Here is a 14655-nt window from a genome sequence, read left to right on the forward strand (position 1 = left end):
TTCTTATTCTGCCCTACAGCCATAGAGTGCTGTCCATGGCTTCTAATCTGAGATGATTAGCATCTCTCATGCATGGGAGATGCACTTTAGATGCATGTTTAAATTAAAAGCAAGAAACTGCTCCTGTTGGAGGGAATAAATAGACTGTTATGCTGCAAGCCCCAACACAAGCCACGGTAATGTGAAAGGATAGAGAAACATAACCCGGAGGCTAGTTGCCAAAGATTTCACTGCTTCAGCTGGTAGATAGCCTGAACAAAGCGATGCTTCCTAGAAGAGGTTTTAAATGAGATCCTGAGATCAATGTATTTTCAGTAAAAGCGGACTCCAAAGGTCAGTACCTACTGCTCTGCCTAAGTGCTTTGCTGCCCTTTTACCATCCTGGGTAGATAACTGGAGGTAGGAGCAGAAAGTCAGTGATCCCAGCATATGTGAATGGCGCAATGGAATGGCATTTTTTTTAAACATAAGGAATTCTCAACTGGGGTGGGGCTACACAAGTTAATTAAAATAATAAACATAATGAATTAGGTGAAGAAGAAAATGAATACCTTTCCCTTTTTGCCAGCATAGATAAGCCAGAGAGAGGCTGTCTCTAAGGGTATGGAGATGTGTTCTGTTAAGAGCCTTCTGCAGCACGGAACAACCAACACACTGATTGTCACCTAGCCAATGTAGAGCATAATTTGTCTCTCTGTGGGGACATCCTTTTGTGCCCTTCACTAGAAAACCAGGTGCTTCAGTTACGTTGAAGTTTTAATGAACTAGGTTTAGATAGAGACAGCAAAATCTTGCCCTGAGTCTTGGGCAGGGATGAATTTTCAGTGGAAAATCATGTGCTTTTATTATAATAAAAATGCAGAAGGCAGCTGCTGGGCACCCCATGTATTTTGAACCGAGATCATATTTTAGAGAGACAGATTAGCAAGGAGGTGATGTTACATGTCACTACTACACCTCGATCTCTACATTTTGCATCTTCAGAATCCAGTTATCTGTTCTGCCTTTTTTAAACCCAGTCTGAATTATGCGGTTAAAACTCATTTCTGTCCTATTGTTTCTGCTTCTTCCCCCAGTTTTCTTTTCCATATCTGTACTTATTTTTTTTTTTCTGATTTCTCTAAGAATCTCTCCTGTCTCTGTTAAGACATTGTTGATCTCTACTTCTGCAGTTTGATTAATGATGAACAAAAGAATTTGTGAAAATAGGTAAGCCAAAATATTTGGGTATTTTCTTCCTAAAAAAGCAGTCTTAACTTATTGGAAGCACTTTGAAAAAAACAAACAAACAAACAACAAAACACCACCAAAACCAACACAAGCACAAAATATCTTGACTTAAAAAAGCAAAGAAAATGATTCCACAAAAACCATGCTGTGGCTGAAGCAAATACAACAAAATTAGTTTCTGACCTTTCCTCATTCCACTCAGCTTCTGCTTTATTTTTCCCACAAGTACAATAACTATCTACACAACTCAGACCATTTTCTGACTTCAAAACTTAGTCCTGCCTCTTCCTGTCTACCACTATGTAAGACTGTTTTTTCCTCCTAAACATTTAGCTTTATCTTTTCTTTTTCTTGTCCTCCTCTTCCAGTTCAGTTCAGAGTTTGCATGCAATACCTAATACAGACAGAAAATGAAACAGATTTGAATCTATTAGAAATAGGAGAGAGCTCAGGCACTTTAAAGTATCACAGGTATGGTCCTCCCAATAGCCTATGGGTCCATCATGACAGAAGGTAAGGAAGGCTATCAAAAAGACGATTACTTCCTTATAGCTTACATGCAGAAGTGGATTATTAGTACAATCTACATGAACAACAATCTCTCACACAACAAGTCAATACATGGTTTAAATTCTCTTATTTCTTTTTTCTCCAAAAAATGTATCCCATATCATCACACCAAACGTTAGTATCAGGTTTTCAGAATGTAAAACTTTCAGGAAGTGAAACACAAAATGAGTGTAGGGGTGCACATGCCTCACTAGCCTTTTGCCTCTGCTGATGAGATGAAATTCAGCTCTTGTGCAAAGCTAAATTAGTTGTGCACACTCCACTCAAAGACTTAGAGATGGGGGCCCGTGCTATAAAAAACTACTGAAAAACCTTTAGTGCTGAAAAATCTTTTAATTCCAAATAAAAATAATGTGGCGGGCTGAAGAGGAAAGGCCTTACAGCACAAATAGTACAAATACTTTTCCTTGCTCCATCCCTACAGATCATCAGAGATGCTGACATTTTTTCCTCTGTCAACTGAATTTAATATCTCAATGTAAACTAAAATAACTTAGAAGTAATCTTCTGCTGCTGTCTCAAGATAGAAAACCACTTCAGGAATACATACCACCACCTCTCATCTCAAGACAAGCTGCACATGATGTTAATATATAGTAAATCATTCCTTCAGCCAAACATGTTTTCCGATCTTGTTCAACATTTATTTCTTTATCTTTATCCTTTTGTTCTCATTAATAAACTGTATCATAAACATATCACAGGTCGCACAAAAAGCACACAAGAAGACAGCATACCATTTGTTTGACTCGTTTGACTGTTTCTCTTTTTTTTTTTCCTCTTTTTTTTTTTTTTTTTTTACACATCTTTACACTGCTACATCAGTGCTTAGCTTTTCACATTTTGATACAGCAGAATACACTATTCCCCATTTCACCGCTTGAGTAAATGTTTTATGTATAACTAACAGACAAATAGGATGCCGATTCCTCTCTCCTCAAGACTATCTTGAGCTGCAATAATGTACAAAGCAAGAATCCAAAGGTGGCTCCCAAAATTCAGGTCTGTACAAGGTGGTTTTCTGCCAGCAGCTTTCTGAAGCCACATGGGCTGAATCACCTAAAATTTCCTTGTCTTTCCTTCTTCCCAATCCCGATGACAAGCAAGTATCAGAGGAGGTCATGACAAGCAATGTTCTGAACTCAGCTATCACAATGCTATTATAACCCCCAAGGTAACAAGCGTGTACCTGCAGCTCTGTTTGGAAGAAGAACTTCTGTGGACACTGTGTGCAGTCATAGATCTTGTCCTCTTGTCCATGGGCTGAGAAAATATGCTGCTGCAACTTGTTTGCTTGGACAAACACTGAAATAATAGACAAACAACGAGCTTTTCATTATTTTGTATTGCAAGTGAAGCATTTTTTATAAACAATTTCCCATTAACACTCAGCAATTCCAAGAGGTAAAATTAAGCTGGCATACTCAGATTTCACATTATGCTGTTGCTGTAATGGGTACCAACGAGCACTATTTAACTGTGAAGTGTGATCCTTCTTCATTTTAAATGAATTGAAATAGATGTCTGGTTTCAAAAATAAAAATAAATAATAAAAAGAAGCAAAAGGGGACCCTAAGAGGACAGCCAGAGAAGTTTACATTTCAAGATTTAAAAATGCCATTTTCTCTTCAGAATTATTTCTTCATGCTTACTGCGCTTTGATTGAACACATACAAAACTTATTTCCTAGCAACCAGCAGGTTTGAAAAGCATAGGTGCCAAAGTCCTGTTTACTGTGTTTGCCTAAAGTTAAAGCTAACAAACAGCTCTGTATTTAAATGTGTTAATGCTAAAAATTATATCCCACAGCTACACTGGGGCAATGTCTATAAATGTGAAACAGAACTGCAGGTAAATTCTCTTTGGATACTTTAAGATCAACTCTGCCTACACACTGAATGCAAGGGTTTCAATAATATAAACATGTTCAATTTTAATGACTACAAAACAAGGCCCTAAGACTGTGTAACAGTTTACCTAGGAGACATACTATTAATAATTAAATTGTATATGCCAGAGGCAGTGTTTGGGTTGGCAGCACTGACTTCTGATGGATGCCTGGTGCACTGTGACCTAAAAAAGTTTGCATCTACAATATTAATCTGTATAGGCAGGGAAAGGATTTATTAAAGATGCTGGCATTTGACTTTGACTCCACTCCTAATCATTAAAATTATTCTAATTGCAAGGCAACAAAAAATATCAGAATATTGTTCTTCTGAGTCATACATTTTAATCACATTTCTCATTACCCTGAAAAAAAAGGGCTCAGATTCCATTTTCCACATAAAACTTATATTGGGTATTTTTACTTCTTGTTAATATTCTAACAAGACACGCTGAAATAATTTAATGGCATATTGCTAATAAAGCACCATTGTTTATGATTAATGCTTGGTGTCTATTTACCCCATCAGCAAAAAGGAGAAAGTGTTTCACACAGATTGAAATCGACTTATCTCCATACTCTTTAACACATTTTACAAGGCTACTGGCTCAAACATTAAAGGATTACTTTTATCAGGGATCTGGCTCACATGGAGAATTGTCAGTGGGTACTCCTGACAGTTGCAAGTTTTTATATTGCGTTTACAACTCCCCCCACCTTGAAAATCTAAGACTCATGGCATTACGCTACAAAAAGATCACTTCATAACGTGTACACAAAGACATGGGGAAAAAAATTAGTAGAATGAGTAATAGATCTAAAAGACAAAAAAATGCCTAACTGAAAGAAAGAATTGCTGAACGCTGATGCCTCACAGTCAAACCGTTCACGGCAGCACTATCCATACGCAGATTTACTATGATAAACCATGCAGTGGAGATGAACTATGCCTTTTTTTTTTTTTAATTTTATGAACTGCAGAAATGTGTGAAAGCTGACAATAGTGAGGTAATTAGTCATCAACAACCACTGAATCTGTGGGATGAAAAATTCAACTTTCATTTTCCTCTGTAGCACATACTTCGGTTTTACTGGGAGGGGAGCTGCCAAACAAAGAGAAGCAAAAGGAAGGTATTAAAGGGTCTATTTGCCTATCAATGAAAATCCTTCACTTCCATTAATGGAGAACAGAAACCTTGAATTGCTTCCAGAATTAGCATGCCATTGATGTGAGAATACCCAAAGTGTGTTTTGTCATGTTTGTGATTATCTTTGATTTTCATCTTGTAAAGCAAAATTGTGCATGTAAGCTACATATTAACGCTTATGTTTTAGGTTATCATTTTATGAAATGTTCTATTATGAATTCCTTAAAAAAAACGCACAACAACTCTGTAGGCATCCTTTTAATGTGTTTTCATTTCCAACAGCATTTTTCTGCTCCTCATTACGGCCCAAACAATGCAGTGCTTAGCCCTACCGGGTCAAGTTATTTTCTCACTTGGGTTTTACTACCAAACAACGCCACTGCCTGGGGAGGATTATTCCACACTTGGACCTGTGTCAGGGGAGAGCAGAACTTGACTTGTGGCAAGACAGCATGGTTTGCTTTCTAAAGCACATTACAAGGGTGTTTCTTCTCACCACAAGCCAACAAACACACACAGAAGTGGGCTTTCTTGCTCATTCAGAGAACGCTGCTGTGCAGGCTATGTCTAGCAGCCCTTGAGGCCAAATTCTGCTCTGAACTGTATCATTTTAGATGAAACATCTGTAGCTTTAAAGTACAAATTTATGGGCAGTTTTAGACTTGGCAAGTTTAGAACATGGAGGTGATGAACGTGATACCATGGAAGGTAACGGACTCATTATGTAATTATAAAAAACACAAACCTCCAGCTGAAGGGCTTGAAATGCTGTTCTTTCAGATGGATGCTTGACCTTCCAAGAAGCTCAGCTTTCTGAACGTTTCTAATCAATATTACTACTGAGCATAAATGCAATGTTTGCTCCTAAAACTGACCTAAAGCCAACACATGGCACAATTATAAGTGGGAGTTCTGCGCAGATGAGCTAAGGGCATGAGTGGGACAAGCAGCAATCGCCTACCTGTAAAGCACACTGGACATTTGAAGGTGCCCCCCATGCCTTCAAAGCTGTGCTCTATCAGGTGGCACTGAAGTTTGGCAGGAGAGTCGAACGTCTGATTGCAGAGCTTGCATTCGTGGTTCAGTCCTTCATCTGAGGGAGAAACAAAAGGAGAAATAAAATTCACCATAGCCCTTACCAAAGAGCATGTCCAACATGATCTATGAACCGAACAGGCTTTTTGTTTTGCTAAGCTCAGGAAACTGGATGCTCCTCAGCATCCACGGCTGCTAAAGTGTTCATTTATCTGCAAGGTTTCAGCATGTAGGAAGTTTAACTGGGCATTAAAAGCACAGATTTTCCCAATACAATTACCACCAGATAGGAATGTAGTGTTAGACTTCAGTAGGAAACGATGAACGGGACCAGAAGCACCCCATACAAATGAGAACATTTCCAAAACAGCGCATGAGGAATTGAATGCTGCTCACAGGCCACCCCACCTGCCAAGGGTAGGAAATGCCAACGCACACGCATTTACCACTTTGGCTGACAGTGGTGTTTCTAATAAGTGGGGTGACAGGGGAGGGTGTTTTACACCCTTGTGTCACTCCTGCACCACGTTCCCAGTCTTGTTGGCATGCACAAAACCTTTTAGAAGCCACAGGATTTCCCAGTTCCCCTTCCGACAGCCCCAGCTATTTTTTCTCCTTTATTTGCATTTTTCCCCTCACACCAGCTCCGAAAAGTCCCCATGTGCTTCCTGATGCAGCTCCCCCATCAATGTCATGTGGCTTTCAAACCCTTCCCATCCCCTGCTGCTTGTTCCTGCGTTTCCTCCCATTGTCCTCCGAAGGCCCCGCGCCTCGCGGCCGGTTCCCTTCCTGAGGGTGCTGCGGGACTCATCCGCTCCACCACGAGGGCGGCCGCGGCTGTGTCCTACTTAGAAACAGTTGCTAGGTAAGAAGTGGCTTCCAGCCCTGCCGCAGAGGCCTCAATTCCCACAGCGCGGCTTAGAAAAGGTCCTTCTGTATGTCACCAGTGTGCTACACCAGCGGCATTGATCTCGCAGGTAAATACTGTATTTGATTACCAACAATCAAACGAGGAGGGAGCGCCAGGCAACCGGCACCTTTCCTCACCGGTTCTCAGGTGAAAGGAGCCACGCAGGAGTGCACCCTGCCCACCCCAAACACCTGCACCTCGTGCTGTCCACCCTTTGCAGTGATTAGGAGCCATAGCAGCTAATGCTTGCAGCTGGCAACTGCTGTTGGGTGTGGGGGAAGCTTTGTATGGCACCCCAAAATTAAAGGAAGCCTGACGGGATGCTCACCCAGCTGAGTAGGGTCACGAGTCCTCTAGTGATCCCTACTAACTTAGAGTAAAAACAACAAAGAATTGCCCCAAATTGGGGTGGGGTGAAGGGAAATGGCATGGCTGCTTTGGAAGTTGGTTGAAGAAGGTCCTGTCAATACCGTGCTCCTGGTTTTGTTACCAACATCATGCACAGGAGGAAGGCTCAGGTCAGTTGTGGCTGTTTCACCACTTCAGCCTCTCTGGGTATGGGGGAAGAGGGTGAGAGGCTGCTGGTGTGTGTTTCGCCCAGCTGGTCACACCAGCAGGCAGGCCGTGTGGGCTGAACATATTCTGTACAGAAGACTCCCAGGGGCAGATCTACAGGGGGATGCATCAGGTAGGTGACACCTTTTATAACCCTCCAGAGATACATTAGCAAACACCTATCAAATATATGCTATTTCCTTAGCAGGGAGTGTGTTTTTGTGGAGTCTCAAGAATTGCCTGGGATTTTGTGGTTTCCACCATCGCTTCCAGAGTGCTCTGCTTTTGCTGCTGCTGAGGGAGGGTGACCATGGCCTATACAAGCAGCGTGAAGGGACGCACGAGGGAAAAGATCTGACATGCACCAGTCTGTACGTCTAAGAGAGACAGTCATATTCTGTGAGGCAGGCGGTACACCACACGCTCCAAACAGGCAAGCCACATTTGTGAGTGAAGCTGAAGAGCAGAGCACACTGAAAAGGGGAGGAAGACCCAACAAGCCACACACAAATGCCCCTTTCCCCTGAACTTGCAAGTCAATTACGAGGAACGTACAGATTACCACATGTGATCAGATCATGCCTGCTACACTCAGATCTTGCCGTGGCCATTGTAAAGCAGTCAGTTCTGAGGACACTGAAAGCCCCCACAAAAGGATAACTGCAGGCCAGAAAGCTTATAGGGTGAAGTTTCTTCATCAAACTGCTTGTGCTGATACACACAGTCAAAGCAATTAGGACAAAGGGAGCTCCATCGCAGGATCTCCCACATGTCAGGGTGAAGATAATCGATGCCAATTCTCAAATCACAGAGTTACTGTTGGCAAAGTGTAAATGAACCACGCTAATCATTCTAGAGTAGGGGAACGCTGAACGGGGACTTCTTCAAACATTCCAGGGGAGAAAGACTTCCTAAAAAGAAACATTTTTATTTGGAGCTACAGAAGACAGAATAGACAGAATTGGCTTTTTTTTTTTTTTTTTTTTTTTTTTTAATTATCTTTCTTTTACCTTACCTAATGAGGGAAATGTAAGAAAGGCATGCACTCCTGATGCCGAAGCAAAACTAATTTTAGGCAATTTATACTTGTTCAGGAAGAACTGAACCCCATTAAATGTGACCCTATTGTATTTCCTGTACCACTCAGATCTGAGGTGATCTCCTGGTCACAAACATCAAAACCACTTTGATTATTGCATGTTGTAAATCTGGCTTATGAACAGGGTTTGAAAAATCCCCTCACCCACTCGCCTGGGGCAGATAGGAAACTTCCCCAGGCAAGAGACATCAATTTGTGCAGAATCTAAGCTTTCTCTTAAAAATAAAATGTTTTTAGTCTCCCAGTTCTAAAGACCTCATTTAAAATATGACTGCATTTGTACAACTAATAGAATATTTTTTTTTTTTTCTGAAGTTTCACTGCCCAGGGAGTTTTAAACCCCTCCCCTCACCCTCTTTTGCACCCATTTTTTTGTACATCACTTGCTGTGCACTACTTTCTGGGGACAAAGGGTAAGGTTGCAGCCCTTGAATACAAGAATCTGGTACCAGCATAATTTAAATTCAAGGGGGACAGATGAGGTTATAGTATTGGCACAGGAACCAGGAGGGCTGGGGTCCATTCTAGCCTCTGACACTGACTTACTCTTACCACCTTCGGCATGACAACATGGCCTGTGTTTCTCAGAGTACCCATCCCTAAAGAAGAGGTGTTAATTTTTAATTTCTTCTTTAATTGGCTGACCTAATTATTATCCCATAAGACTTTTAATACAAGTGGGACAGAGGAGCTGGAGAAGAGCACAGGACTAGCTCCTGTACACGGAAGACTTCCAGAATCACTGTGATCTGCCTACAAAAAGGTTTAAGATCCATGTGCAGGCGCACAACTGGCTGCTTGTTTGGGTCACACAGCACTGCAGAAGGACCGGGAATAAGGCTTTGTCCCTGCTCTGCTTTCCACAGAGAATTTAAAAGCACTGCCTGCATTTTATCTCCTACTGGCATTAAAGAGCCAGGGTGTGGCAGCTCCAACAAAGGTGCCAGATGTGGAAAGAGGAAGCAAAAGGCTCTGTTTACACGCTGGCCCTTGTCTCGCTGTTCATGTTTAGCAAACAATTTGATGGGGTGCTGTGAAAGTGCAAAATATGATACCATTAATAAATTAAAGGCCAGTGAAACATCACATTTTTAGTTTCCATTACGGAAAAATGTGAAAGGGAAAGGAGTGTCAGACACAGTCCAAGAGGCTCTCCTTCCCTGCAGTACAGAGCTACTGCTCTTCGCTGTTACAAGGGGAGGTGGGGAAAGAAAAAAAAAAAAAAAAAAAAGTGCTGAACAGCTTTAAAAAATTCAATCAAAATAATCTGCTCTTTGGAAAGGTGGCGGCTGACAGTAATTGGAAAATACTGTCTGACTCATTTATTAAAGTGAGATTCAGAGTCAATTGATTTAATAACCATTAGAATATTCTATTAAGGATATAATAGGTTGGCACAGCCCTATTTTTTATTAAGAGTTATAGGTAAGAAACAAGCAATGCTATGGAATTCTGGACAACCGCTGTATGGATTAGACTAAAAATATGGTTTGCAAAATAGGTATAAAAGCACCAACTATCAGATGGAGGAATAGGAAAGTACATTACGGTACAAATGAGTTTGCTGAACGATGAAAAAGAAATGAACCTTTAACATAAAGCTTGCACTTTTCCAAATCTAACAAAAAACTACGTGCTGCATTCCCCGATGTGGTACATCGTAAAACAAGTCAGCACGTCCTTCACATTATGGATCCAACAGCTCCATAAGGAAGACAAGAACAAAGTACCACAGCACAGAGCTGCTGCTTACTGTTGCCCTTACATGGTTAGGATAGGAGTTTGGACTTGGTGAAGACCTAGCAACATGGATGAGGATGGTTTACTCACTGCTGGTAGCTAATTTGGCTTGATGCAGGCAGAACTTCAGCGCAAGTAAATTACTTTCCATTTGTAATCTTTACTCAGATAATGGGAAAATGTAAACATGAATCAATTCTAAATAAATGCATTCGGTGTTCATATAAATGTTTAATATTTACACAAATATTACACGTTTCAGTGGGGGTAGGTAGGCTTTAATTGAGGTGCAGCCCATTACCTCAGCCACTAACTCGATAACCAGCTATAAAAGCAAACAAAATCAGTGTTCGTGGCGAGCATACACTCACAACTGGGGATCCTCTGTCTTTTCAGAGGGTACCCCAGGTGTGTAGTTTCTGTGTTCTTCATAGGGCAGGCAAGCCTCCCCTGCATCCCCACTTCAGCTATTGCTTTGGATGACCTGGCCCCATTTTTGCTACCAACAAAAGGCTCAACTCATTCATTTCATGGAAGACCCTGACATTTCAATACACACTTCTAACAAGTGAAACCCTTTAAGCAGCCTCTAGACTGCGTGTCCCATGTTTATGCTTCTTGCTCTTCAATAAAAACAAAACTAGAGCAGCTACAAGCAAATGTTCACTGGCTGACTTACATGCAGCTGTTAAGTCAGTAACCACTGGGGGCCCTCTTATATTGTCTGATCAACACTACAGCCATTACTGAGTACCAATTTGTAACAGTTTATAAGTAACTCTTTCTCTTATTCACCCTCAAGATTGTCCAGAAGGGTCCTTCTGCCTTTTACTCTGAATAAATCTATAGGCAAAGGTCCAAGGATGATGATGTCCTCCTGGTAAATCATCATGAGGCTGGGTCCATGCTTAAAAGCGTCTGCTAAGAAGTAGTGTAAACTCTGCCCTCCACATCCAACGCAGGAATGAAATGGCCTGCAGTCCCTGTATTTTTTTCAGGTCTGAAGCATGCATAGCTCTCACATTCCATGTGTTTTCTTTGTATTTTTATTTATTTATTTTTTATTTTTTACTGAGCAAACCATGCCCCTAAACCAATTTCTCCTTCTTCACACTGCTTTCATTCTTTCCCGAGTTAATTTTGCAGTGCACATTTATAAGCCAGAGATCTGAGGAGTAACGAAGGAACGCCATGGATGACAGCTAACCCCTTGGCTACAACATCTCACGCTGAAAACAGGGGAAGGACAAAACACACTGTACAACGCTGTAATTTGCAGAGCATACAGCCATCCCTGCTTCCTCCTTTACAGTGCTGAGTTCGTTTGTGTCTTTGTAATTCTGCTGGCCATACACGTCGGCATCTCCGTGTCACCAGAGACAACCTCGTTCCCGGCAGAAACTCGGTCTCCGGTCTCAGCACGGAGAGTGAGTGAGTGACAAGTCTCTTCACCTGCTAAGGAAAGCGCAACACTTCTTCAAAGGCTTGGAGCTGCAATGGAACAGCGCCTCAAGTCTCTAGCACCGCACTCATAATTTCTCCCTGATTGTAATGGTGCTTCTGTCATTTTCAATTTCTCAAACATGATCACAACACCCCCCCTCCCCCCATGAAAAACACTATCCACCGCAGTGTTAATTTTGGAAGCTGACATGAAAAGCATGGGAATATAGTGATAAAGAAGAAGATGTACTAAAGGCAAAACACACAGCTGGAATCTGCAGCAGGAAGAAGCCAACAGCTGGAATTTACAGCCGTGAGAGCAACCTGTCATGGAAAAATGGGGGTTTTAAGGTCCTAACAGTCGTATCCTGTTGGGACAGGATGGAAGGTTGGATGGAAAGACAGAAGCACAACTGTGTTTCTCCTGCAGTGCTCAGGGCAGGTGTTTGGCAGGCTGGGGGGAAGGAAATGCCTTCCTCATCCTTTCTTCACTTGTAGCCTACCTACAATTCACTGCTATGCCACACTCCTGCTGGCATGGGCAGGCTGGTCCAGTGCACTGCGTTTACTCCTTATACCACTTTCAACTGAAAACATGACTTTAGCTAGAGACTCTGCAACTGGGAAACTCAATACGTTAGGTTGCAACCTGAGCAATGCTTTATTTCACTTAGGAATGATTTTTGGGCAAGGCTCTGCCCATGTCTGAGGAAGAAGGTGGACGAGACTCAAGGAACGAACCCTAGAGTTAACACCAACAATGTTAGTCTCCCCAAGGGAAAGTCGAGACCAGGCCACGACTCTGTCTCTACCTAGGCATACTGGCTACTGAAATTGTGCCAGAATTAGAAGGAAGAGGACGGTGAGGCTGGGCCACGCAGGCTCCCAACAGCAGCAGGTAGGAAACCTCAGTCTACATGTAGGGAATAAATGTGACAGCCTTCTGTAGAGCATTGCTACTGCTACAGCTACAGCAAAGGGTGCTGATTGATGGAGTGACAAAGAGCCGGGATCCACCTCCTCAATTAAAGCAAAAGTTCATCTCTCCAGGGCCAGATTTTGAAATTAGATCTGCTTAAGGGAAAGCCAGTCTACTGCATCTTTCATTCCACTGTATTTTTGTCTGAAGCAAGGGATGCATTTCACTTCACCAACTGTTCACTTTTTTGCTTGGTTGCACTCACTTTGGCTGCTTGTAAGTGAACTCTTCTTACCACATGTGCCTTGTATGTTCCATTAAAACCACGAATTATCTAGCTATGGTGAGGCTAGATTAAAATATACAAACGACGACTGGCAGGGTCTGTTCCTTAATAACTGTCATGTTTTCAGCTCAAGTGAGAATGATTTAAATGCAACAAATGCCCTCTCCATCAAAGAACAGGATTTTCTGGGCAACTGACTACCAGGAGAGAGTTCAGGAATTCAGCAACAGGGCTATCACCGACTGATGGGACATGCATAATTTGCTACTCCTTGTCTGTAACTGCACCAGGAAAAGGCATTAAAATTTGTACAAAAAAAAAAAAACAAAATCCATGTTGCATCACGTAGCTATACACATTACAAGGTTACACTATATCAATGCAATAAAATCCCATGTGATAGAGCTTATTTTGGAAACAATTTTACCATGGGATATAAAAAGGAATTTAAACTGGCAGGAATAAGCTGAGTGGTATGAGATATTTGTAGACAGATGATCCAGCTCAACGTTTACCTTTTCTAAAAGCACTCAGTAAGCAATGATTAAAAACTTGGAGACTGATCCTTCAAATGCTGGCATGACCAGCCCAGGGGAACAGGCCTCTTGTTGCACTAGGCTCTCATCTAGACTTTTTGTGGGACTAAACTCTGACGAAATGCACAAGGTCAAGCCCTCCATCCTTATGCTGCACACTGAGATATGGATTATTATCTGCATGTTACAGATAAAGAAACTAAAGCCCAGAGCTAACGAATGTCTGTTTCTTCACCCCATTCAGAGCATGACAACTCTCTTCTTAAATTCAGCTGGACGAAGAATCAGGCCCTGCTTCATCTGCCTATTGTTACACACACAGTGTCAGAATTAAAATTGACTGAGTTTTCTTTGTTCTTTTCCAAGAGGGAAGTGCCTATTTCTTCCAAACAAGGAAGTTTTTTGGTCCAAATCTTCTCTAGCAAAGTAAAATTACAATTTGAATGGCTCAGAGATTGCCTGGGTAAAGTAGTTATTAACACTTTAATCAAACTGTAGGGGGAAAAACAAATAAAAATGTCACATTCATATTCAGAAGAATTAAGAACAGTAAAATATAAGTAACACCTTTTGGCTTTTTCAGCATTGTTAATTCCATTTAAATATTTCTGTTCACTGTGTAGGGTACAGTCTATTTTTCTTGTTCTTGCTTTCTGGTTGGAAAACCAGCTTTCCCTGTTATTAGCTGTTCAATACCTACTACAGGCCCACCCATCTGAGATTCTGTGACTATTGCACAAAGAAAACACAAGTTTTTAAATAGGGGAGGATATTTCATGTTGCATAAACTAAATGTAACCTATTCTGATGTTAGGGATACCAGGAAAACATCTCCTGAATGGAGACAACCTAAGCGTCAATATTAATTTTACCCCATGGTGGACCAGCAGTAGAAATTATGTTTTGTACACAACTCCACAACTCTCATGAGCTATTTCTCTTGTTCTCTTGTTCTGACTATATAGAAAGGGTCAGGACTGCCTTTTTTATTATTATTATTTTATTATTATTATTATTATTTTTTGTCGTGAAGCCTTATCTGGAAGATAAAATCACTAAATGCTGACATGCTGTTTATTCTACCTACAAAGGATTGCCTGCTTACTCCTAAAAGGGAGGGGGGAAGTGAGGTAAAATGGAAAAAAAAAAAAAAAAAATAGAATAAAATGGGGCTTTCCTGTATTACTGTATTATTGGATTTTGACTTATTAGTATGAAGAAATGCCAATGCTTCCTTGCATTTCTTTAACATATCAGCTACTATTGATAATTTATTCTCCAAATCTGAATGTCATT

At 41.2% G+C, this 14655-nt stretch overlaps 1 protein-coding gene across 14 annotated transcripts in view; it reads right to left on the minus strand.

Annotated features, from left to right (window-relative positions):
* ZNF521 (zinc finger protein 521) overlaps positions 1-14655 on the minus strand; it is a 232119-nt gene that overhangs the window by 25325 nt on the left and 192139 nt on the right. For all 14 annotated transcript variants that reach the window (XM_035316383.1, XM_035316380.1, XM_035316377.1 and 11 more), the window contains 2 exons: positions 5798-5929; positions 2990-3105 (listed from right to left, as the gene is read on the minus strand). In XM_035316383.1, coding sequence (XP_035172274.1) covers positions 2990-3105; positions 5798-5929 — 248 coding nt within the window. The remainder of the gene's footprint in view (positions 1-2989; positions 3106-5797; positions 5930-14655) is intronic.

The sequence above is a fragment of the Oxyura jamaicensis genome, chromosome 2 (genome assembly GCF_011077185.1).
Source record: "Oxyura jamaicensis isolate SHBP4307 breed ruddy duck chromosome 2, BPBGC_Ojam_1.0, whole genome shotgun sequence".
In the NCBI taxonomy this organism is placed as follows: domain Eukaryota; kingdom Metazoa; phylum Chordata; class Aves; order Anseriformes; family Anatidae; genus Oxyura; species Oxyura jamaicensis.